General features: G+C 37.7%; 2 protein-coding genes across 2 annotated transcripts in view; both read right to left on the bottom strand.

Moving 5' to 3' along the window:
• The window catches only part of Dhc64C (dynein heavy chain, cytoplasmic), a 164,518-nt gene that overhangs the window by 97,486 nt on the left and 40,064 nt on the right, over window positions 1-26,968 (bottom strand). The window contains exons 17-31 of the mRNA XM_089644258.1: window positions 24,240-24,263; window positions 20,908-21,063; window positions 17,768-17,947; window positions 17,468-17,611; window positions 14,233-14,378; window positions 13,192-13,341; window positions 11,996-12,088; window positions 11,567-11,781; window positions 10,081-10,207; window positions 8,819-8,921; window positions 6,957-7,179; window positions 5,867-6,014; window positions 5,401-5,506; window positions 4,942-5,151; window positions 4,562-4,708 (exon numbers count right to left, since the gene is read on the bottom strand). Coding sequence (XP_089500384.1) covers window positions 4,562-4,708; window positions 4,942-5,151; window positions 5,401-5,506; window positions 5,867-6,014; window positions 6,957-7,179; window positions 8,819-8,921; window positions 10,081-10,207; window positions 11,567-11,781; window positions 11,996-12,088; window positions 13,192-13,341; window positions 14,233-14,378; window positions 17,468-17,611; window positions 17,768-17,947; window positions 20,908-21,063; window positions 24,240-24,263 — 2,172 coding nt within the window. The remainder of the gene's footprint in view (window positions 1-4,561; window positions 4,709-4,941; window positions 5,152-5,400; window positions 5,507-5,866; window positions 6,015-6,956; window positions 7,180-8,818; window positions 8,922-10,080; window positions 10,208-11,566; window positions 11,782-11,995; window positions 12,089-13,191; window positions 13,342-14,232; window positions 14,379-17,467; window positions 17,612-17,767; window positions 17,948-20,907; window positions 21,064-24,239; window positions 24,264-26,968) is intronic.
• LOC149414398 (uncharacterized) lies at window positions 1,850-3,742 on the bottom strand. The gene is made up of 7 exons (XM_089643881.1): window positions 3,738-3,742; window positions 3,282-3,483; window positions 3,019-3,201; window positions 2,802-2,903; window positions 2,418-2,664; window positions 2,158-2,219; window positions 1,850-2,062 (listed from the first exon to the last, which is right to left on the bottom strand). The coding sequence occupies exons 1-7, from the start codon at window positions 3,740-3,742 to the stop codon at window positions 1,850-1,852; spliced, it is 1,014 nt and encodes a 337-aa protein (XP_089500007.1).

The raw sequence follows: 26,968 nt of genomic DNA, 5'->3' as shown, positions 1-26,968 counted from the left end.
TTCTAGTCTACTTAATAATAGCATGAGCATTACAAAAAATACTGACTTTTACTCCCTTTTCCTCATCCTCTGTTACGTCTCTCATCTTCTCTCCTCTCTCTGTATTCTAGTCTACTTAATAATAGCATGAGCATTACAAAAAATACTGACTTTTACTCCCTTTTCCTCATCCTCTGTTACGTCTCTCATCTTCTCTCCTCTCTCTGTATTCTAGTCTACTTAATAATAGCATGAGCATTACAAAAAATACTGACTTTTACTCCCTTTTCCTCATCCTCTGTTACGTCTCTCATCTTCTCTCCTCTCTCTGTATTCTAGTCTACTTAATAATAGCATGAGCATTACAAAAAATACTGACTTTTACTCCCTTTTCCTCATCCTCTGTTACGTCTCTCATCTTCTCTCCTCTCTCTGTATTCTAGTCTACTTAATAATAGCATGAGCATTACAAAAAATACTGACTTTTACTCCCTTTTCCTCATCCTCTGTTACGTCTCTCATCTTCTCTCCTCTCTCTGTATTCTAGTCTACTTAATAATAGCATGAGCATTACAAAAAATACTGACTTTTACTCCCTTTTCCTCATCCTCTGTTACGTCTCTCATCTTCTCTCCTCTCTCTGTATTCTAGTCTACTTAATAATAGCATGAGCATTACAAAAAATACTGACTTTTACTCCCTTTTCCTCATCCTCTGTTACGTCTCTCATCTTCTCTCCTCTCTCTGTATTCTAGTCTACTTAATAATAGCATGAGCATTACAAAAAATACTGACTTTTACTCCCTTTTCCTCATCCTCTGTTACGTCTCTCATCTTCTCTCCTCTCTCTGTATTCTAGTCTACTTAATAATAGCATGAGCATTACAAAAAATACTGACTTTTACTCCCTTTTCCTCATCCTCTGTTACGTCTCTCATCTTCTCTCCTCTCTCTGTATTCTAGTCTACTTAATAATAGCATGAGCATTACAAAAAATACTGACTTTTACTCCCTTTTCCTCATCCTCTGTTACGTCTCTCATCTTCTCTCCTCTCTCTGTATTCTAGTCTACTTAATAATAGCATGAGCATTACAAAAAATACTGACTTTTACTCCCTTTTCCTCATTCTCTGTTACGTCTCTCATCTTCTCTCCTCTCTCTGTATTCTAGTCTACTTAATAATAGCATGAGCATTACAAAAAATACTGACTTTTACTCCCTTTTCCTCATCCTCTGTTACGTCTCTCATCTTCTCTCCTCTCTCTGTATTCTAGTCTACTTAATAATAGCATGAGCATTACAAAAAATACTGACTTTTACTCCCTTTTCCTCATCCTCTGTTACGTCTCTCATCTTCTCTCCTCTCTCTGTATTCTAGTCTACTTAATAATAGCATGAGCATTACAAAAAATACTGACTTTTACTCCCTTTTCCTCATCCTCTGTTACGTCTCTCATCTTCTCTCCTCTCTCTGTATTCTAGTCTACTTAATAATAGCATGAGCATTACAAAAAATACTGACTTTTACTCCCTTTTCCTCATCCTCTGTTACGTCTCTCATCTTCTCTCCTCTCTCTGTATTCTAGTCTACTTAATAATAGCATGAGCATTACAAAAAATACTGACTTTTACTCCCTTTTCCTCATCCTCTGTTACGTCTCTCATCTTCTCTCCTCTCTCTGTATTCTAGTCTACTTAATAATAGCATGAGCATTACAAAAAATACTGACTTTTACTCCCTTTTCCTCATCCTCTGTTACGTCTCTCATCTTCTCTCCTCTCTCTGTATTCTAGTCTACTTAATAATAGCATGAGCATTACAAAAAATACTGACTTTTACTCCCTTTTCGTCATCCTCTATTACGTCTCTCATCTTCTCTCCTCTTCTCTCCTCTCTCTCTCTACTAGTCTACTTAATATTAGCATGAGCTGAGCGAACTGCTCTGCTCTCTCTTCCCTGTCTCTTTCTCTTTCTTCCCTGTCTCTTTCTCTTTCTTCCCTGTCTCTTTCTCTTTCTCTCGTTCTCTCAATTAAATATTTCTCGATTAAATTTGCTCGTCTCTTCTGGGTTTCTGCAATATTCTGTAAAAAAAAAATTCAATCTTGAAATGTAATCAAGTTACTAATTAGGAAAAAGGCCACAAATAATATGCAATAGTAAAGTAAGTTTTCCTCACCGATAAAGTACAATTCTGTTGCTCCATTAGTTTCTGAACTGCAGCCCTGGCTTCGTTTTGGTCTGAAAGTTTAAACTCAATATAATTGATGTCTCTCATAATTTGAATACTTGATTTTTCGATTATTATAAAAATAGAATTTATACGTATATAAATCAATTAAAATACATATTTTGATCTGCTTCACGTAATAATAATTGGTTATCCTGCGAACTTAGATTCGATGGACGCGAATCTACTTGATTTGTATAAAGAATTACCTGTCATGAGTCGAGGCCTCCGCCTTGGTCTCTGGGTTGATGGATGGGGAGTGGGAGGTCTGTCCACTGCGTGAGGAGTGGTCGGCGGTGAAGGGCTAATCACAGGGTTCAGGAATTCACCCCTCACTCCACCACTACCACTCGGAACCCACAGCTCCTCGACCACACCATCATCCTCCTGCTGCATCTCTACAGCCACAGCAGGTTCCTCACCATCTGCTACCTCCATCAATGCCAGAAGAGATCTCTGTAAAACGAAATAAACAGATCAAAATGTATCATTAGAAATTTATTTATGTTATTACACGTATTATGTAAACTAGCAAAAGCATTGGGCATGATCGAGCGTGGGTATAGTCCTATAAAAATAATCAGAATACGTACATCATCATTGTGAAAGTTATCAGGCACGCCTAGTCCTTCTACAGCCACAGCAGGCTCGTCACCAACTGATAATGACACTCCCATCAGTGCGAGAAGAGATCTCTGTAAAACGAAATAAACATATCAAAATCTATCTTATGAAATTTCTTTATGTTTTTACTCATATTATGTAAACTAGCAAAATATTTGACATGAACGAGCGTGGTAAAATACATACATCATCATTGGGAAGGTTGTCAGGCACGTCTAATCCTTCTGCAGCCACTCTGCCTATCAGGCTAAATACTTTCTCCTCCAGCTCGGACAATGTGGTCCTCGCTGATGTGTTGCCGGTCTGCAGGCGGTCTTTCCGCATTTTGGCAACTTTCGCCCTCACATTCGATTTTAATGTGGTCCACACCTGAAACGAATATTTCATTACAGTTGACAGATCAAATTCACTACAACATTGACAAAAACTATTCAAAACTTTTAACTCACTTTTTGCCATTGAGTGGTTGATTTTGGTGGACCAGCGTTATTCAATGTATTTGTGAGATTTCGCCAAAATGCGGCTAAATTCTCTTTTCCATGCATACCGACAAAACGGTTTGCCGCGAAGAGCGGCTCAGCGACCATTGCATCGGCCATTATCGTAAACTGGATGGCTGTTGTACGGGCAGATCGATTTGCTTTTTGTACACTGAAAGAGAATTAAATTAACGTCAGATTCTTAATTACACACTTTTTCTTAGGTTTGCACACATAATAATAAAGACAAAATATAATAATACAAGAACTGTATCGCTTTTTACTTGGTTTTAAACATTTCTAAACAAACGTCAACTTCGTACAGACATAATTATTTATACTGTTGATAATTCCGTTTGAGTCCTAGTGAAAAGCATACGAATAATATTTAAATGCTTTTACATACATAATATAGCACCTACTTACCTCATTTTATTGAATTCCTCAGCAAACGACTCAAAAATAACAAGTAAACAACTTGAACTGAATTGAAGTGAATAAACAACTTGTCAACTTTACTGGAAGACAAAAGTGATTCCCCTCGGTGGCGCGATTGGTGGGCAAAATTGACACTTTCAGTGGTGAATGAACAACAAAGTCGTTACTATCTCTCGGGGCAGGTACTTTTTAACAAAACGAAAATCTTCGATAAAGTGCTTATTTATGTTATTTAAAAATAAAATAACAACTAATTAAAATGCAATATAATATAAAGCAATTGTTTTACAAAGTTTTGGTTCAAATCTTGCGTCATTTGATTATATTTCATATATCTGTGTTTTCAAACAATGTCTCAACAACTCTTTACCGAGTTTTTTTAGGATTTTTTTACTTAGTGTCTCCTAAATTAAAAATGTAAGGCTATCGCTACTTCGTGAATCGCTCTTAGTCCACAATAGGATCGTTACAAGCGAACTTAATGCTATCCTTACAAGTGATAGCGTTATTTGGCTAACGCTAGCAGATAGGTTAAGGTGAAGAGAACGTGAATCCCGCTCCAGGACTCTGAGGAGCAAAAATTGATAGAAAATCAGGATTTAAACATAAACCGAAAGACAAAAATTGACAACAACAGACTTGAATGTGCCAAATTTGACAGAAAATTACAAAAAATCACAGGGTTGAACATGATCAAAGCTGACAGATCAAAGAGATTTAAAACTTGATGGCAGAGGACAAAAATGGGCAGGCAATGATCAAAGAAGTACAAAAAGGTAATTATTATATATCAGATAGAATATTGATAATACCTTGTAGTAGGGAGACAACTTCATGGCTGCCACGGAGTTAATGTGTTCCTTGACCTTGTTGAAGAGGTCGTCCCAACCGCGGATGATCTTGCACTTGTTCTGGTAGTTAATCAGGTCCAGCTCGTAGCTCTGCCAAGACTCGCGCACCTAACAAACATAATATTATTATATCAAGTCAAAAATTCGTCTCAAGGAGGGTATCACAAGGCTCTATACAGGTACCACTGTTAAAATTAAACTTGGTGTTGTTCAAAAAATCTACTGTAGATCCACTGAAACCCTTGGTACCCATTTGTCACAAAGGGGGGTACCACAAGGCTGCATGCCGACACCACTTTTAAGTGAGAATGGGATCACCACTTAATACCATGGTACATTACCTGCTTCAAGAACTCCTCGAGTGCCATCTCTCCTTGCGCTACGAGGATGACATCCTTGACGACGTGCTCATTCTTCAGCAGGTCGGCGTCCCACACCTGTCCCAGCGTCAGCTCTGCCAGCTGCCAGTCCACGCGTAGCTGGCGGCACAGCTGCTTCCAGTGACGCTCCTTCAGGGCATCGGATTTCAGCTCCACGATCGTCATGTTCACCTGGACAAAGAGATTAATTAAATTTTTCAATAATTAAATGCGTATTACCCCTGTTACAGCCTGAAATCATTGCCCCACTGCCATGGCCGATGAATTTGTCTTTTGTTAACCTCTTCTGCTTTGTCAGCAATATTGAGTTAAGCGAATTCGGTAAAGCGTCTTCATAAATGTGGCAGTACAGTGCATGTACCGGTTGTTTATAAAAATCCTCATTACTATTAGAACCACTATGCGGGGAATTCAACTGACCTTAGTGTAGCAATGCAGCAGTTTCCTGACATACTCGAAACTCTCGTACATGCGTAGGCGGGCAGGAAGCTCCTTCAGCTCTGTCAGCATGCCCTCAAGTTGTTGCCTGTGTATGGAGAACAGAGGTTAACACTTACAACAATAATAATAAGATACATTTCAATTAGACAACAAAAAGTTGGTTTTGGGAACAAAACAAAGATTGAATTTGTTGCTTTCTTGAACAATTCATATGGTCTCATGGAAATCGTTGTGTCTCCCTTAACATCATAGCTAGAATATGAACTAAACAGTGTTAGAAGGAGAAAACATTAAAGCGGGACTAAATATAGAAGTTTAAGACAGAATAATTTAAATGTATGAAGCCAAAGGTTCCGCCAGCAATTTGAGAAAAATTTATGAAACTTTGTGAATTGTTTGGAAAATAAATCTATTTATTATCTCTCCACACAAAACAATATATCACCTGAGTTTTCTGGGTTGCACGGACAACCACGGCCTCTCCCTTGTGTCGTCGATCTGGGCCCAGACCTTGCTCAGCGAAGACCAGACTCCGCGAAGATCCTGCAGCTCTTCCAGAGCCACGGCCATGCGTTCAGTCGAGGCACTGCTCACTACAATTGTAACAGAACTACATGTTACAAGACTTCTGTTGGTGGCCTCATCGGAATATGGAATATCATCAGGGTGTAGCCAAGCGCCGTAACAAATATTCAAATTGTATAAGCCTCCCACATTATTATCTGACTAGTGGCAACATCAAGAGCTCGTTTCAACTCCTTGACATGTTGCTTGAAATAGCAATAGTCTTATTGGTGACCCAATAGCTCAGTACCTTCCTCCTTCTCATCTCCTTTCCTCTCCAACTCTCTTCAGCCTCAAATATGGCCCAATTGGGATTGCCAAAGTCATTAGAGCGAAGAGAAATTCTAGAAGTGCCTTCCTTAAAAATTTGAAATAGAAAATATTAAGGCAAACTGAGTTCTGTAGGCGAATGTGTGGATGCACGGTTAGGTAGAAACTGTGCAGGTGTGTGGGTCGAGCGCGCTTCGGTAATCCTCGGCAATGCTCGTGCATTGATGTGAGTCATTCTAGATCGAATCGCGCGCTCGCGAACAGCATTAAATTAAGCTCATGTAAAGACTAAATAAAGTAACATTTTTCATTAAAAATAGATATTATTATTTAATCCATTCTCTTAATCCTGCTCAAACAGAAAAATGTTCCATTTAGCTGAATAGCCCAGCGCTCTGTCTCCCTTACACTTGCCTGACATTGTAGATCTAGTAAATAAAAACATATTTATTAACAATTTCCAATAAAAACACAATTTTTTATTGGAAATTTAAGCTTCGATTAAGCAAATATTTAAATAACGAAACATGCCTTCAAGGCACTTCTGGTTTTCTTGTTTATTCTATTCTATAGTCCAACTGACTCTAGACAGTAGGAGCAGTTGGGACTCTTGTAAAGTAGGAATAATTGAAAGTTTTTGGTAAGTTTGGAATATTTGTCTATCTATAAACGAAATAAAAGTAAAACTCAAATGGTCTTACCGGTATCGTGAAGCTCCAGTGCTTCCTTGGCCTTAGCCACGTTGTCCCTTTCGTCCTTGAGACGGCTGTACCTTCCCTCGGCCAGCTGCAGTCGCTGCAGAGCATCCTCGGGGCGGATGGATCCTTGGGTCGGCTTCCCCCGCTCCCACTCCGCCAGGAACTCTCCGGTCCGCAGCTCCACCGCCTTGTCCTCTGCCACGATCTTCTGCTGCAGTGATGCCACCTGGTGGGAAAAAGAATAACAAGTTAGCACTGATATGTTCACAAATGCTTTCATCAATTAAAGATGGGCGAAAAATTTATTGAAGATACTTGCATTCAAACACTTACAGAAGTACAAAATTTGAGGTTAGGTTGTTTCGCAGGAATTAAAACATTGACATCAAATAGCCAATCAGTGCCATTTTGTTTTTGTGATCAGTTGGCAAGTATAATAGTACTTTTCGGCTATTTGTCAAATTGCCGTTGAACAGAAAACCTAAAAAAAAAAAATTACCTTAGTCCACACAGGAGGCCTTGTCATCTTTGGGGATTCTATGTGGAGGGGATTTTTAAAGAAAGGAATGAGAGGAAGCTCTGCGAAAAAAAAAGTATGAAGGGTGGGTAGGATTCGGGGGGAAGCCAAAGATTGAGACAGCGAGATTCAAGATTACAATCGCAGCACTATCATCATAACGCTCTTCTGTCCTGTTCAGGGTGGATCAATGCAAAACGAACTCTAAGCAGAATTCTTGCCTGAACAGACTATGCAATAATTACAATAGCGTATTATCCAAGGTGGATATTTTCAGTTGTGAACTCACCAAATACAAGAGGTCCATAAAAGAATATTTCTCTGATGGTTTGTGAATAATGTTATGTCTCTATAGTTTATATTTCTATTATGATTTGATAATAAATGTTTTGTTTTGTAAATTTTTCGTTTTGTATAATCATTTGTTTTGTATATATTTTAGATTTCATATTCCTTTCTTACAAATTTAATTTACTTATTCCTTATTATGCTGTCTCAGTAGAGGTAAAGTCACAAGGAGGAAATCCAGAATTGGTTTTATTTTGGCTATATAATACTTACATACAAACTAAAATAAATGTAAATTGTCGATTTCTCGAAAATTAATAAATAAATAAAAAATATTTTGCATTCTTTCAAAACGATTTGCACTCTCTATCTTGCCCTTTTCTAGTAACAAATATTTCAGTTATTCTCAAGTACTTCAATCTAATTAAATTCCCAAGTTGTATTGTTTGAGAACAAGTGAGTTTTATTTTGTTTCGAAAGGAATACTTTATGGTGTGACGTTATATATTAATTTAAAAAACACACTTTGTAATACACCAGTTTTTTTTTTGGAATTAACAAAAACGGCCAAGCCGCAGGGGTAGGCAGAGAGGACGGACAGCCAAACAACTGGGTCACACTCCTTGCCTCATTCACATTTATACATAGTCTCATACATGCTCTTCTATTATTCTGACTCTCGACATGGCCCGACTAGAGTATCTGATTTATGAGATTATGCTACCATTCGAATTTGCATCATATATCCTCCTTACACTCCTATCTTCGCTCGTTCGCTCTACATGCCCAAACCATCTAAGCGTCCCTTTATCAATCTTACTCATTACGCTTACATTAGTATTGCACTCTTTGCGGAGCTACAACAACATCGATAATGTCATTTTTTGTAATATTAGCACTCTAGTACATCCAAAAGTCACAAGTCGCCACTGATTACAAAGTGAGATGTATTTTATTCGACAATTCACTCGTCCACAATCTCTTGCGAACGAGATAATCATGCTCTCCACCTACTATACCACTAGGTCACGTGTCAGCGTAGGAATATAGAAATGATTACCTGTGTCTGAATAGAAGAATCCTTTCGCCTCATGATCTCGTTGAAGGCGCTCCATTCTCCCTCAATGTTGTCGACATGAAGCCACGATGTTGGGAATTGAAATCTGTCAACATAAATACACTGTATTAAATCCTCGGGCTAATTTGTTCAGTTTTGGGAGCAACTCATATGGTTTCATAGAAATCCTTGCATCTCCCTTACCCTCATAGTTAGAAATATTTATTTATTTATTAACGGACATCGTCCAAATTACAAAATAATAACACGAATAAAGTAAAATGAAAAATACAGGAGTAGACAAAGGTACATGAAAGCAAAGACATAAGGCAGATATCTTCTTCTTCTTTATGTGCCGTATCAGGTCCCCCCGACGTTGGCGATCACTCTAGAAAATGTCTCTTTGTCTTGGGCTGCCCAGAATAGCTCCTCCACACTTCTAATGCCGGTCCACTCTCGTATATTTCGCAGCCAAGACATTTGTCTCGTACTCCTTTATTTTCTTATATGGTAGATATAATATAAGAAAATAAAGTGACAAGTCGAATCAAGTCAAGAATACGCCGTGGGTCAGGACCACAGGACACTTATAATATTCCATCACTTGTTTAGCGACTGGCAAAAATCATTCAGACTTATCCCAAGACTTGAGTTGACCAGTTTACACATTCTGGACAATGGTGAATAATATCCATAATTTGTCGAATGATGGTTGAGGAAGAGCAGTTTTCAAGAGTCTTTGCGAGGGGATATTGAAGGTAATGAGTTGCAGTAGAGTAAGTGAATCAATAATACCATTTATAAGTTTGAAAAAGCAAATGAGGTCATTTCTTTCCCGACGGACTACCAAAGGAGAGAGGTTTAGAGTTAGTTCAATTTCATCATATGAGTATTTGCCTTTTTCTAAACCTAGCCTCCAATATGAACTAAACAGTGTTAGAAAAAGAAAACACCAAGCTTTATACTCAAATAAAGAAGTTAACTACAGAATAATTCAAATGTACACCTCTTCAACAATTCAATACACATTTCGGATACATTCAGAAAAATCCCATTAATTTGGATTTTATTGAGAAGCGGAAATACATACAAATTATTCAAATAATATATGCCAGAAGCCTGAAGGTTTAAAATTTCAACATATTGTCTAATCATGGCCAAAAGGAAGTATTCTAAATCTGCTCCAACTTGGTAGAAGCAGTCAGAGACGACCGAGAAGCATAATATGGCAATTATCGGCGAACGTGTAATGAATATAGTGTCACCTCTGTCGCTCGAGGATGCGCTGCGCCTCCCTGTACGTGTCCACCTGCCGCTCCCAGGCCAGCACTTCCCGCTTCAGCTGTTGCACGTACGTAATCAGGCCGACCGCATCGCTTGTAGAGGCGGCCTCTGTTAATGGAGAATTAAACGTCAGTACAATATTTTACTGTTGGGGTATTTCAACCAGTGTCATTTTTCATGTTCCTGCATTCCTCCACTCAATTACCTGTCCATGTCTGACAGTGTGGAGTACCTACATCAGTGACATTGAAACAATTTACTATACACAACCAGTCTGTTAACACATTATAGTCGGGGGCTTCAAACAATAGACTCTAGCCTATAGCGGGTGTTTTTCGCGATTAGCGCATAAATATATCGCTTTCCTAAAATTGACACAATTTCTAAACCAAATAATATTTTCAATTGAAATTTTCAAAGAAATCATATATGACATTTGATCATCAAAAATAAATTATAATTGCTTTGATTATATCATAATTTCACCACATTTCAAAGCTGAATATAAAAACCTGACATTAATGCAGTAAATAGCATTCAATATTCAATATTTGAAAATTCCAATTAAAAGATAACATGTTTATTCATATAATATAGTTATATAATAAATAATAATATATATTTGCCGTGCCCGCAATTTTACAATCGCTGGATGTGTGAAATCTGATCGCGTAAATTGAACAGTGTCGCCTAAGGTCGAAGGCGCACACTCAATAACTTATATGTTTAATTGCTTCTTGTTAAAAAAGAGTCTTTTGCGGTTGCCTCGCCTAATTGAAGAGCCCATTCCACTTATGAATCATAGTATTTCACGCTGATAACAAACCCGTATAATGCCGTTTCCCGCCAAAAACCGACAAAGCAGACAACCGCAGTTGACAGACAGTCCGCGAAAAACGGCAAAGGCCGTGTCCCGACGACAATGTGTTAAGAAAACCTTTACAGTGCACATGATATGTGTTCCCTCAGTGTCCCTCAAGGCCATAATATCGATATGTAACAAGACGTAATACCAAAGACCAGGGGTAAGTCAGAATCCCTTTCCAATTCTAACTGTTAACCACAGCTACCCTATAGTTGTGTCAAATATTGATTAGAGTCCACAATAAAACACAAAACTGATTCGCATACAATATTTGCGACTACAGTTATCATTTGAATTTTTGGAAAACACAGGAAGAGTTTGGACATGGGGAAAGATTGAAAACGGGGAAAGTTTTTATGTTTGAGATGGAGTGCAATGCAGGGCTAGGTGTACATGAACAAGTTGAACGTAGGACATGATTGAACACGGAGGGATGTTTGAACACAGGGTGAGTTTAAATATGAGAGAAGTACGAACAAAGGAAATATTTTTAATCTCAAGAACGGGGTACGTTGGACATCCAACGCGTCTCCTAGTGCCAGACGTGGTACGTCAATCAGAATATTGGGAGTAGGACTGCAGTCAATTGAGTAGGACAGTACCTAGGGATTGGTTCTCGAGCTGGGCGCGGCTCTTGGCCAGCTGGGCATGGAAGCCTGTCATCTCGGCCCCGAGCAGCGAGCCGAACTTGCCCAGCGCCTCCTTGTGCCATGCGTCGTACTTCAGCGTCACCTTGGACTGCACCTTGGCGAAGTCAATCACGATGGGGCCGTACTCGCGCCGAGTGTCGCTCGTGTCGAACGTTGTACGGGATTTCCTGCCAAACAGAAAGCATTTAATTTGATTACACGAGGTAGACATGTGGAGATCCATGATATCTATTACAAATGCTAAAGAAGCAACAACCTATACTATATACACTGCATGATGATGGCACCACTAAAATCACCCAACTAAAGAAGCAAGGTGCCTTAAAATACTTGAAAGAAACTACTTGATGTCGTTCAGGCACTTGATACATGGTAACTTACTTGATGTCGTTCAGGCACTTGATCCAAAGCGAGACATCTTCTCCCAGTTTGCCGTACAAGTTGTCGGCCTGCAAGTCCCACAGGGCTTGGTACCTGAAAACGCCAAATCAACTTTAAATTTACAACAAAATTTTAATTAGTTTATTTGCACGTATTCAAATATTTGAGATTGTATTTATACAATGCTCGTGTAACAATGGGTCCTGACTCGTTTAATTAGGAGCCGGAGCCGCAGTATCACCTCAATATTTTCCTACGGCTCAAAGAATCGACTCAATTGAACGGGAGCAGTGAGCTCAGAGTGTACAGCGATCGCCTGATGTGACTCCCCCGGTACGGCTCTCCCAACATATGAATGATCGCACAACTCTTGGCACCGGTACGCCACCTCGTACCGTGAGAAAAATAAGATAACGACAGTTTACATGTAGTTCCCGTGAGCACTTAGCCCATTGGCCCATTGGGCTATCTCCCATTTTACCTCATTCCTTTAACAGTCACCCGGTCCCTTTTATAAAGTTCACCAGGGTTGTGTCATTGGATATGTGGCTATGTCTTCCCAGGTCTCATCTCCAATCCCGCTTGGTTCCCTGAAGGCCCCAAAAGAGAAGAGTTTACGGAGGTGGCTTCATCTCTCCTCTCCACTCCTCCTTGATTCTCTAAAGGTCCACAAGGGAAGAGGGTCTCATCTCTCCTCTCCACTCCTCCTTGGTTCTCTAAAGGTCCACAAGGGAAGAGGGTCTCATCTCTCCTCTCCACTCCTCCTTGGTTCTCTAAAGGTCCACAAGGGAAGAGGGTCTCATCTCTCCTCTCCACTTCTCCTTGGTTCTCTAAAGGTCCACAAGGGAAGAGGGTCTCATCTCTCCTCTCCACTCCTCCTTGGTTCCCTGAAGGCCCACATATGTTCAAGTCCAGATGTCGGACTGTCAGACGTTGTTCACGTCTCAGAATATGTAATAACAATTAATATATTATAAGGATAATTTTAATAGCGCTATTTATCTAATATATCTCCTGATAAAAAAGCGTAACCATTCAATTGAGCAGAGGTACGGTCTACCGGGAGTATTCAGACACATTGTAAACAAATTCGTCAAATAATCTTCTGACTCTATTTTCTTAAAATATAAGAAATGCAGATATGTTACTATTGCACATGGGCGACAAGATTGTAATATATAAGAAACGTTTCTTACCTCAGCCATTCGTCCACATAAGCCCTGACCTCCGAAGTCTTATTCTCGATGGCCTCGTAGGCCTCCTCCAGGGCGGGGGGGCCTCCGGGGAGCTTGGTGAGAAGGTTGCGGTACGTCTGCGCAGTGGGGCGCGCCAGACCCACCTGGTACCTGAAGACACATTGCACCATTAAATATTGCACATATAACTGGACTTTCTCTCAGGAATGGTATATTTAATTTAAGGGTATGACAGCTGCTATAAAAGGTAAGTTTTTAGTTTAGACCTGAATTCTGTTGGACTTGTTATGGATCTTAGTTCCGGAGGGAGTTTATTCCAAGCCTTCGGCCCAGATACTCCGAAAGCGCGATCACCAAACTTAGTATTTGTCTTGCGCTTAGGTTCCATCAGTCTGCCTACAGCTGATGATGTTGCTGATCTAAGCGTTGACTGCCTCAGACCAGTGTTTTCCGGGACGCATAGTTCAGAGATGTAGGGTGGGGCCATTTCATTGATGGATTTAAACACAATCCAGCACAATAATAATAATTGGATGACTTGTATGACTGTAATGCATCAACTCCACACAGTAGGCCATAAGGAAAATATTATCCCTCAAGTCTTTGTCATCTTTGGGGATGCTGCATGGAGGGTCTTATTGATGAGAGAAAAGGAGTGAACATGGGTCAAGACTTCTCTTTGGGAGTCTCTTCAAGAAGAGACCCCATGTTGTAGGAGGGGGGAAACACAGAGGCCGACAAGTCGTTCCACAGCCGAGCCATTCTAATGTCACAAATGTCAACCGTGTGCCTTTCAAAAGATGATCAGAAATTTACCTTTCGAATGAACACCGTTAACAAACTTGAAAAATTACGGCATCTGTCAAAAACTTTAACAAAAGAAATACACTTTTCAAAACGTAGCTTTATTAATAATGAATAAAATATATTTGAATCTGAATCGTTCTCGCAAATCAGTTCCAATTTTGAAAATCAAAGCAAATCTCAGTTGTAGAGGTCATTGAACTGGTGTTACAGAGACACTGTTATTTGAAATAATACCTGGAGCTCTGCAGGCGATGTTGCGATGTGACCACGGCCTGCCACGCGAACAACTGCTGCATGATCTGGAAGCGCGCCTCCTCCAGGGACGGGTACAGGTACATCTGCTGGTTGGTGATGCGCACTTCGTGAACTACGCGTGCAATCTGGTGGCACAAATACACGCTTATTATTATTATTTTTTTATATTAACTCCACACAGGAGGCCCTGAAGAAAATAATTTCCCTCAGGGCCTATGTCATCTTTGGGGATGCTGTGTGGAGGGTCTTTTTGTGGAGAGGAAGGAGTGAACATGGGTCTTGAAGAGTCCCATGTTGTAGGAGGGAGGAAACACAGAGGCCGGCAGTTCGTTCCACAGCCGAGCTGTTGAACTTAAGAACGAATCGTAGAAGCGACCCGTTCTCATGTGACAAATGTCAACCGTGTACAAATGTTGGGCGCGCGTTTGGCGTGTATCCCGACTACGCACCGGTGCCGAAGGGATCAATGACGCTAGTTCCTCAGAGCATCTTCCATTGTAATACCGATAGAACAAGGACAGCATACCTACCTGACGCCTGTGCTCTAAAGATTGCAGTCCGTTTGTTAAGATTGGGGAATCTATCAAACGGACCGCCCGTTTTTGCACAGAGTCAAGGGTTTTTTTCAGGTATTTAGGGGCTCCGGACCAGAGATGGCTGCCAAATTCGACAGTAGGGCGCACTTGCGATTTGTACAGGGTCAGCAGTTGTGTACTATTAAAGTATCTGCGGGCCCTGTACAGTACGCCCAGCTTCTGAGAGGCCAACTTTACTCTGGCTTCGATGGAGCCCCCGTACCTGAGCTGGTCACTTATAGTTACACCAAGCATATCAACGGAAGGCCTGTTCGGAAGATTGCTTCCGTTGAAGGAGACTAGATTATCATTTGGATCCCTTTTAGACGTAATCAGACAGGATAATAATTCAATAGCCATTCTTTCCTATATTGCTATCAAAATATAAGGAAAAAATAAACACACCCGGGTATAAGGATGGACGATCGATAAAACCCTACATGGGATTGCTTGCATTGAAGCTTTCGGATTCCACTGCGTAATACTAGAAGTCAGGATTTATAATCGGGTGTATAATTTATAATGTCACCGTGGTTATTCAATCTATGCATGGATAATTGTATGCAAGAATTGAAAGAGGTGGGATTGGGCGCGAATTTGAGTAATCTGAAAGTATGTTGCCTGTTGTATGCTGATGATGCGGTGCTGATTGCTAACAGTATGGATGATCTGCAGTCTCTCGTGTCTAGGATGAACCAAGTAAGTATGAAGAATGAGTTAATGATGAATGTAAGTAAGTCTAAAGTCATGGTGTTTGCAAGAGAGAGTACGAAAACAGAGTGCAATATAGTTGTTGCTGAGGAATACTTGGAGCAGGTGGATGAGTTTGTGTATTTAGGAAGTATGTTTATGAGAGATGGGAAGGCTGACAGAGATATTGAAACAAGGGTAACTCCATTAATGGAGGACTGAACGCAGTTGGCGCTAACAAAACATTGTCCAAAGAAGCGAAGCTACCAGTCCACAACGGAGTGCTGGTACCTACCCTGATGTATGGAAGTGAGGAATGGAACTGGCAGAGAAAGGATGAAACTAGACTGAATGCTGTAGAAATGAAATCCCTGAGGCGTATGTGTGGTAAACCATGTTTGATCGTATCAGGAATGTGGAGATCCGCAAAGAGTGCAAGGCTGATGTGAATGTAATGAGTAAGATCAAGAAAGGGACGCTTATATGGTTTGGGCATGTAGAGCGAATGAGCGAAGAAGGATTTAAGGAGAATATACGATGCAAATGTGAATGGTAGCAGAAGTCGGGGACGCACGAGGAAGACATGGCACGATCAAGTGAATCAGATACTCGAGTTGGGCCATATCAAGAGTCAGAACAATAGAAGAGTATGTATGAGACGAGGTATGAATGTGAATGAGGCAAGGAGTGTGTGGTGTGACCGAGTTGTTTGGCGGTCTGTCCTCTCTACCTACCCTTGTGGATAAACAGCGTTATTGTTAGTTAGTTAGGATTTATTCCAGTGCACAAATTCTGGGACTAACTACCATATGTAGGGAAATAATTATTCCTCTTGCCCAGAATACTTATGGAGGGAAATAATTATACCGAGTCAGTGGACATCTTTAATTTATCACGCGCTTAGATGAATTAAGTAATTAATTATGGATCGCATATACGATTTATTTCAATTCTAAGAGCTTCGTCAGTTCACCTCCACTCATTATTAAGTCAGTTATTTTGCATAACGAATGACAATTATTCAAAAAGCTGTATATAATGAAAATAAACTGACACCTTGGAGGCTAATAATAATATTTGGCTAATTTTTACAGCGCCGCTTTCGTGAAAAATCACATCAAGGGCGCGCAATATTGCTAACTGACTATAGATTACGGATTAAGTCAATATTTTTTAATTTATTTTGTTAATTAATTTATTTGTTATTAATTTATTTTGATAATTAATTTTATTAATTTATTTTGATAATTAATTTTATTATTTTATTTTGTTAATTTATTTAATTCATTTTGTTAATTTATTTAATTCATTTTGTTAATTAATTATATCTTTTATTTTGTTAATTTATTTAGATTCATTTTGTTGATTAATTAATTTTATTAATTTATTTTATTAATTAATTTTATTAATTTATTTCGTTATTTTATTTATTTTGTTAATTAATTTAACTAATTTATTTTGTTAATTAATTTATTTTGTTAATTAATTTATTTTGTTAATTAATTTTACTAACGCTCTTTTTAGGGGCTTTTACATATGAATATTAAAATTTATACAGTACCTATTTATTATACATAACTGAACTGCCTCTGTAACAAACTTTTGTATCTGTAAAGTGATAAATTAAGATATCCACTGACTCGATACAATTATTTCGCTTTATAAGTATTCGAATAAATGTATTTTTTAAAAAAATGCACCATATTTAGGCAATTTAAGACAAATAAATAAAAATGCAACACGTTAGGCTCGCGTACAACGCAAAAAGATTCACTATAAAAAAAGCATTAATAAATTATTTCACAATTGGGCGCAACTGAAAAAAAAAATCTACATTAAATTATTCCGCGATTGGGTGTGTAAAGTAACGTAGTAAAATTCCATAATTTTTTTTTTAAATGCCCCACGTTGGGCGCCAAATATATGTACACAAGTTTTAGTGGATTTACCTGCGGATCTCCGCCAAGTTTATGGGTGGGCTTGACGGGGGCGTCCGTGTCCATGGAGAGGTCGATCTCCTTGGCTTCTCCCTTTAGGGCCTCCGTCCAGGCCTTTATTCCTGCTTGCAAGCGGACGCCGAGACTTTTCTCAACCTAGAATACATTTATATTATTATTGAATGAGCAGGAAGCATTCTGTCGATACGCTCATATATGATTTCACAGTAATTGAGTTGTTTTAAATTTAAAATAAGTTGATGTAATAATTATTGAAAACACAACCAAAAGATGAAAGTAAGGTTAGGGTACCTCCTCGTCGAGGCGCTGCACCCACAGATGCAGGTTGGAGTACTGGCGCAGCGACAGGTCGTCCACAGCGTGCTGGATCTTGCCCAGGATGTCAGCCAGGGTTGCCGCACTGTACGGGCACGTCTCGATGGAGCGGACGTCCACTTCCAGCTGCTCTTCGACCACCACCAGATCTTCAACCTGAAGAAAACATAATATAAGACAGATCCGGCTTATAGTACAACTGATGACGGGATTGCGTGTTGCTTGAATCCGGGTACAGATTTGGGTAAATATTCAGAGGCTTGCCCTAGTGATAGGTAAATTCCCGAAACAGGGAATTTTCCCAACTGCTCCCAACCGTCAGGAGCCAGTGAGACTATGGCATCCCCAATTGGGGTATGTTGTGAAGCTAAAGGTAGTGGTGAGGAAGGAGACGGGGAAGGGAAAGGTGGGGGAGTACCTGGCTATTCAGATCTGGATAAAGCCAATTCAAGCAACGTTTCAATTCTGAATGGTGGTCTTAATATTATTTTTAATCAATAAATTGTGAAATAGCACAAATTAATCAAATAAATTTTTTTGCGCACTCCGGGATTTGAACCCGCGACCTAAATGATAAAAATATCCACAGTATTACAAAAATGAATTACAAATTAGCAGTTAAAGTTTTGGCAGCCAATTTTTTTTTTATATATATGAAAAGGAAAGTGACAGTTTTCTTACCAATTTTCTACATAAAAGAAATATGTTTTCTAAATATCGAATTCTTTAAAAATTATTTGTCAAAATGTTTTTTTTTTACGTTTTAACGTTTGATATAAACCCTTTAGGTTTTTAAATATTTATACCAACAAGTCCCAACGACATGGTGAATTTTCTTGGCATTTCGGAAAGCTTCAGAGTTATCTAAAATGTGCTACATATTACTTATTTAACCGGTCAGCAACGTAAGCAGATATACACGATAAAATAACGATAGCAGTCAAGTACAATAAGCGTGTTTACACGTCAACGCGTGTGTTTCCACAAAAATCGTCATAACTCCGTTATTCTTCTAGTGACATCCCTAAAACAAAAAGTAGAATATTCGTATTGAATGAAGCTTCACATCTCTATTCAAAGTTATCCATAGAAACCCGTAAAAAGACCTACTCAGTGGAAGCAAATTTTACCCGCCAAATCGTAAAACGACGCCAAGAAAGCCGTTTGACGTGCCGACCCGCCTCGCAAGTTTAATTGTTTTTTTAAAAATATATTTTGTATGAAATGGTCAAAAAGTGAAGTGACAGAATTGTTTATTGTACATTTGTACGATGAAATAAGTGTTTTTTTTTTACATTATCCGTGATTTTAGTATCGTTTTTACATAAAACATTACAGGTGAGTCATTTTTACAATTTTTTCATGTTTCCATTCTAAATTTAAATATTTACAAATGTTAATATTTAGTTATGATACAACAATTTGAAAGCCTATTTTGTAACCTTTCTAAAACAGTTTTTACTATTCGGCTCCGTTCAGTAATGTTTCATTTATAGAGCTTTGATTGTGAGGCGGTAATAACACAACGTTTTCGTGAAATTGACATTTCGATAAAGACATCTTAGCTTCAAGTTCGCGAAAAGTCGGAGGGGTTAAGTTGTCGTTAAAAGAAATACTATTTTAGAAAATAGAATAAATTATCTTTCAAATATTTGCATTTGAAAAAAACTTTTATCTTTCTAAAAAAATATATTTTTTAATATCAAACATGAGAATGTTAACAAAAAAAATTACCTGGACATTTTTACTCGGAACGTCTATAATTTTGAAAGAATTCGATATTTATAAAACATATTCCTTTTGTGTAGGTAATAATTAATAAAACAGTAACTTCACTTTTTAGACCGTTCATACAATAAAAAAATATGAATAATTTTATAACTTTCAACTGTCAATGAAAAAATGCCGAAATTCGTAACCATGCACTTATAAAAATTTTTAAAATTTTATCAATGTAATAATGTATGCAAACTGTGAAGAATAATTATTTATCTTTCCTAAAATATCTTTCTTAACACATTGTCGTCGGGACACGGCCTTTGCCGTTTTTCGCGGACTGTCGGTTTTTGGCGGGAAACGGCATTATACGGGTTTGTTATCAGCGTGAAATACTATGATTCATAAGTGGAAAGGGCTCTTCAATTAGGCGAGACAACCACAAAAGACTCTTTTTTAACAAGAAGCAATTAAACATATAAGTTATTGAGTGTGCGCCTTCGACCTTAGGCGACACTGTTCAATTTACGCTATCAGATTTCACACATCCAGCGATTGTAAAATTGCGGGCATGGCAAATATATATTATTATTTATTATATAACTATATGATATGAATAAACATGTTATCTTTTACTTGGAATTTTAAAATATTGAATGCTATTTACTGAATTAATATCAATTTTATATTCAGCTTTGAAATGTGGTGAAATTATGATGTAATCAAAGCAATTATAATTTATTTTTGATGATCAAATGTCATATATGATTTCTTTGAAAATTTCAATTTGAAAATATTATTTGGTTTAGAAATTGTGTCAATTTTAGGAAAGCGATATATTTATGCGCTAATCGCGAAAAACACCCGCTATAGGCTAGAGTCTATTGTTTGAAGCGCCCGAATACAATGTGTTAAAATAATAAATATATTGCACATTTAAAATACCAAGTTGAAAATAATAGGTAAAAATATTTAAAAGCAAGAAAGGGACGAACTGATTTATATTTGTAGCATCGGTGACATGTTGTTCGACATAAAATAAACAGACGTACCTTCTCCTGGAAAGACACGACCACCTCGCTCAGCTTCTGCACGTACGGATCGAGTTTGTAGGACTCCCAGACGAGGCCCATTCCCTCCGATATCAGAGCCAGCACGTCTCTTCGCAGTCCAGCTACCAGCGGCACGATGGACGCCTTGTCGTCAATCTACACAAACAGACGTACCTTCTCCTGGAAAGACACGACCACCTCGCTCAGCTTCTGCACGTACGGATCGAGTTTGTAGGACTCCCAGACGAGGCCCATTCCCTCCGATATCAGAGCCAGCACGTCTCTTCGCAGTCCAGCTACCAGCGGCACGATGGACGCCTTGTCGTCAATCTACACAAACAGACGTACCTTCTCCTGGAAAGACACGACCACCTCGCTCAGCTTCTGCACGTACGGATCGAGTTTGTAGGACTCCCAGACGAGGCCCATTCCCTCCGATATCAGAGCCAGCACGTCTCTTCGCAGTCCAGCTACCAGCGGCACGATGGACGCCTTGTCGTCAATCTACACAAACAGACAGTCAGTCACATATGTTTATGGAGACACGGCCATTCACAAACACATTAATCGGTACAAACAACCAATGACAACAATGGACATGTTTTTATTAAAGGCAATGACAACAATGGAGATGTTTTTATTAAAGGCAATGACGACAATGGAGATGTATTTATCAAAGGCAATGACAACAATGGAGATGTTTTTATTAAAGGCAATGACGACAATGGAGATGTTTTTATCAAAGGCAATGACAACAATGGAGATGTTTTTATTAAACGCAATGGCTGGGTTACTGTCAAAGTATAAATAATTTTAATTTACCATTTGATTTTGACGGGCTCTCCATTTAAGATTGTGACAAAGTCAATGTGACATTGTCAAATGTGAATTGTCACAATGTTAAGGACAGGTTATTTCACAGAATTTGAACGATTCATCAAAAAGTTAATTTTCTGTTTTTATTTCAATTCTGAGAATCAACCGGCCCATAGTGAAATAATAACGGAACTTGAATTTTTAATTATGAAATTTGATGAATTGTTCAAATTTCGCGAAACAACCCGTCCTTTACCACTGGAGTAATTTTTTGGCATTTTTGAAAACGTTTTGTGAGATTGTTTGGGAAATCTAGGTGAATTCACTGGTTTTAAACTGCAATAAGCACTTTCATATAATTTAATATATGTTCATATGTATAAATATTTGACGCCAAGCACTCCAGTGGTTGATGTGACAATGTCAATTGGACAATGTCAATTGTGACAATGGCATTTGTCACAATATCAACTGTGACAAAGTTTGACGATGTCAGCTGTCACAATGTCAACGGTGACATTGTTAAATGTGAAAATGTCAGCTGTGACAATTTCAACGGTGACAATGTCAACTGCGACAGTGTAAATTGTGACACTGTAAATTGTGACACTGTAAATTGTGACAATGTTAATTGTGACAGTGGCATTTGTCACAATGTTCAAAAGAGCATAGTTATCAGAGGTACAATTTGTCTGGGCCAATCTTTTAAACGATGTCCCTTGATATTATTAAAACCTTCCAAAAGTATTATTTGTTCGATTTCTAACACAATTTTTAGCCATGCAGCTTAACATTGCTACAAACCACTGAAGAGGAAAACCAATAGAAGTGTATTAAGTGGTTGAAGTAGGCTCAATTTAGCCTTACTTCAGGTCAAATCAGACGAGCATTTTGAAATATTGAAATTATTTTTTAAGAGAATCTATTTTTCTATCAAGAATCTTTTCTTTTAAATCGGTACTGATCACACACCTCTAGAAATTATCACTTCAGTGGAACGGACGTAATATATCATTCTGTTTAAAGCCAGGGATCTATAACAGCAGCCTCAGGAACAGATCAGCTCATCTCATAGAATTCAATACAGAGGAAACACAGAAGCTGGAAATTCATTCGGCATGCTCAGGAAGAAATATACACACACAAACATATCAATTCTTTTTTTATCCATTTCAGGTTTCGATCATTATTTTAAATAATAATACAAATCGCCATCAAAATCATCTTGATAAGTTTTATTTTCATAATGTATCTCAGGTATATTTCTATAAGCATCAAATGTGTGGTAATTTACACAAGCGTTGTTTGAAATACATATCATGCAACATTAATTTATTAATATGTACACGTCATATTTAGTTAATGTGATGTACGGTCATTTGTCATGCAAGAGAATTGTTTGTATCATGCGCAGTAATCAAGCTAAAGGCTTTAAGCTTAAAGATAGATATGTAATAGAAGATATAAGATATATGTAAGAGAGGAATCTGAAATAGGAACATAGATAAGAGAGGAAAAAGAAAGCGACCATAAACATATATGTATGTATGCTTATATGACAGGGGAAAGAATTGAAATATATACGGTATAAAAATTATATTATGACAAGGGAATGGATGGGAAATTGAAAATTATAGGGAATGGAAGACAGAAAAGATTGACAGGAGAATATAATATGACAAAGAAATGGAAGACCATGAAAATATTGACGTGGAAATAGGCTTGTTAAATAATATGACAAGGGAATGGAAGACAGAAAATATTGACAAGGGAAACAGTCTGTTAAATAATATGACAAGGGAAAAGAAGACAGAAAAGATTGACAAGGGAAACAGTCTGTTAAATAATATGACAAGGGAATGGAAGACGGAAAAGATTGACAAGGGAAACAGTCTGTTAAATAATATGACAAGGGAATGGAAGACAGAAAAGATTGACAAGGGAAACAGTCTGTTAAATAATATGACAAGGGAATGGAAGACAGAAAAGATTGACAAGGGAAACAGTCTGTTAAATAATATGACAAGGGAATGGAAGACAGAAAAGATTGGGAGGAGAATACAATAAGACATATAAATGGAAGACTGTGAAAGACATTGAAATGGGAAAAAGGCCGTTAAATAATATATGACAAGGGAATGAAAGAAAGAAATGATTGCCAGGAGAACATAATATGACAAAGAAATCAGGTTGTTAAATAATATGACAAGGGAATGGAATACAGAAAAGATTTACAGGGGGAAATAGGCTGTTAAATAATATGACAAGGAATGGAAAACAGAAAAGATTGACAGGGGAAACAGGCTGTTAAATAATATGAAAAGGGAATGGAAGACAGAAAAGATTGACAAGGGGAAACAGGCTGTTAAATAATATGAAAAGGGAATGGAAGACAGAAAAGATTGACAAGGGGAAACAGGCTGTTAAATAATATGAAAAGGGAATGGAAAACTGCAAATGAAATTGACAGGGGGAAACAGGCTGTTAAATAATATGACAAGGGAATGGAAGACAGAAAAGATTGACAAGGGGAAACAGGCTGTTAAATAATATGACAAGGGAATGGAAAACAGAAAATATTGACAAGGGGAAACAGGCTGTTAAATAATATGAAAAGGGAATGGAAAACTGCAAAAAAATTGACAAGGCAAGTTATGACGATTGATTGAAAGGTTAGAAAAATATCAAAATTGATGGTAAATCAAACGATATTAATAAATCATATGCTTATTCATGCGTCATATTAACGTGTGACGTGAGAGCTATGCGAAGCAGCCAACGTCGCTATATAATATATATATGTACATTTGGTTACAGTGAATATTAGTTTTGTCGCTATTTCTAATTGGTGACTCATTCTCTACCTTATTAATGTTCCTATTTGTCAGCTGGCAAAAAGGTACACAGATACATATTATTAATAACGGTCATATGTATTTTTCATACGACTAGCTATGTACGTGTTCCGTCGTGATTTTTCGCCACCTTCGTACGGAACCCGTTATATTCATGAAATCTGTTCGCATTTCGCCACAAAATGAGTGACTAGATCACCCACTAAATAGTGCCGGTCTCCGTGGTCGAGGTGCGACGTTCTCGACCGGCAGTCCGAAGTTCACGGGTTCGAAACCCGGCGCGCTCAGTAAATTTTATTTGATTAATTTGTGTCATCGCATTTAAAATAATACAGGGTGTATCGGCACGTACCTGACAAACTTTAACCAGCTATTCCTTAGCATATTTGGAGTAAAAAATCTTATGCGCACTTTGCTGTCCGGTAACGTTTTTTTTTTAATAAAAAATTTATTATTCATATTTTCACCACATGTCACCACTGTTTTATCCTTTGTCAAAGTTTGAAAACCCATCTGTCAATATTTTATTCGAATTCCGTTGAATAATGTACGTGTGTACCAATATTGGCGCGCTTTTACAATCACAACGAAATGGCACGGCACCATTCGTCTCATTTTTAACTATTATTATTTAGTGTGTGCGAAAGAGCGAAGACGCTTTTCGATATACTTGCTTATAACAGCTGTTGAACACGAAAAGCAATGCCAATGACAGTGATGTAGTGTGGAAATTTTTAATTTTTTTGTTTTTAATTGAAAAAAAAATGCTACCTGACAGCAAAGTGCCCATAACATTTTATACTCCAAATGTGCTAAGGAATAGCTGGTTAAAGTTTGTCGGGTACGTGCCGATACACCCTGTATATAGTATATTTGCAGAACGTTCCAAAGTGGAAGATACTTTCAGTATCGCCCTGGTGTAAGACCACCATTCAGAATTGAAATGTGGCTTGAAATGGCTTTGGCCGTGTTTGTGACCGGATCTGAATAGCCAGGTACTTCCCCACTTTCCTCTTCCCAATCTCCTTCCCCTCTCCACTACCTACAGCCTCACAAAATACTCTGATTGAGTGAAGTTAATGCAAAAAAAACATGTATTACATTGACCAACTGGCTTTTCCCCTCTCTGTAAAATCCTTGATATTAGTCTATGACCTTACCCATAGACGGAACTAGATTAGGTATGATTTGAGATTTTCACGGCCAAAAGTATTATAGTGATTTGTTTTTGGGGTATTATGCCCTGATGATGGACACTGCAATGCTGTCCGAAACGTTGGCCAAAGGAGGTAGCGTAACACGGCGTAATACCCCAAAAACAAATCACTATAATGGAACTAGATGAGTCTATTAGGCTACCCATAGATGGCGTTATCTGTCGAGAATAATAAATAAGGTGAGAACCTCAAGGTCGGGGTCCAGATTATTCCGACCGCCTGCTAATTAAGGGTTTAGATTTAGGTTTAAGCTGTTCAGTGATGTTGTTCATCAAATCGAAAGGTAGAGCCTGCGAACCGGAACTAGACGGAGAATAATAACAGTTCGGTACGAATGCGGCATCTGTTAGTAAACAAGTGTAGCTATGGAATTAAAAAAAGTGCTGTCAAACACACACACTAAGAATATAATAGAGCCCTGTTGACGTGTATAACAAACATTCAGTTTCCTCAAATTTTCATCTTATTTAATAGGTAATAGGCATTAAAATCGCTTGACAAACGGAGTCTAGAAACGTTCGATTTCAAGCACAAAACTGGTTTTTATTTATTTTGTAAATAATTTTATAAGAAAGCAAAAAATTTAATCAAGTGAAACTGTCACAGATAATCTTAGCTATAATACTGTATTTTTTTTAAGTTGTTTTCTTTACGCGTTCATACATTTATATTGAAAAAAAAAAATTTTTAGTAGTTTACATTTAAATTCTTTATTGAGTCATTTATTTTTTTATTTGTATTCTACTCAAGCGAAACGATAGGAAAACCTTCAATTTATATAAAAGATATTTTTTTGGTATTCATAATGTACACCAATTCGTTATAAACATTAATCAAAATAGTGATTTAGCATTAAGCTTCGCCTTAAGCGATATTCCGGTAAATATAATCGATAATCAAAGCTTCCGGATTCCACAACGTAATACTAGAAGTCAGGATTTATTTCAGTGAAGAAATTTTGAGACTAACTACCATATGTATTCCTCTTTGCCCAGAATACTAATGGAGGGAAACAATTATACCAAGTCAGTGGACATATTCAATTTATCTTTAAACAAATATAAAATGTTGTTAATGAAGCAATTCAGTTTTGTACAATAAATAATGTAATTAATAAATGAATAATAATTTCGATTGTCCGCGCGTTAGTGCTGCGTGAAATCTGGTTCAATGAACTCAATTTTGCTTTGAATTTAAGTGTCATTTTCAAAGTTGTTAACGATTGTGAGAAGAATTCAGACAAGCGATATAGTAGTAGGTACCTATCAATAATATATAAATATTTTAACAGAAAATTATTTTATTTGCCATTTTAAAAATTGGAATTGATTTGTCAAGAATTCAGACTATCCAATGATTTTTCATTTGACAAGCTGGAGAAACCAATAAAATGGAATGTAGCAAAAAGCAAATTTTTTTGAATATAAAAAAATTTTAATAAAATTTTAATTTTGAATATAAACAATTTTTTTCCAAAAATAATGAAAACTTGTTAAAAAAAAAAAAACGAGAATTGAGAAT

The sequence above is a fragment of the Hesperophylax consimilis genome, chromosome 20 (genome assembly GCF_061612785.1).
Source record: "Hesperophylax consimilis isolate HC1 chromosome 20, BYU_Hcon_1.0, whole genome shotgun sequence".
Lineage (NCBI taxonomy): Eukaryota > Metazoa > Arthropoda > Insecta > Trichoptera > Limnephilidae > Hesperophylax > Hesperophylax consimilis.
The sequence above is the reverse complement of the archived record's forward strand: the minus strand, read 5'-3'. Positions and strand labels throughout refer to the sequence as shown.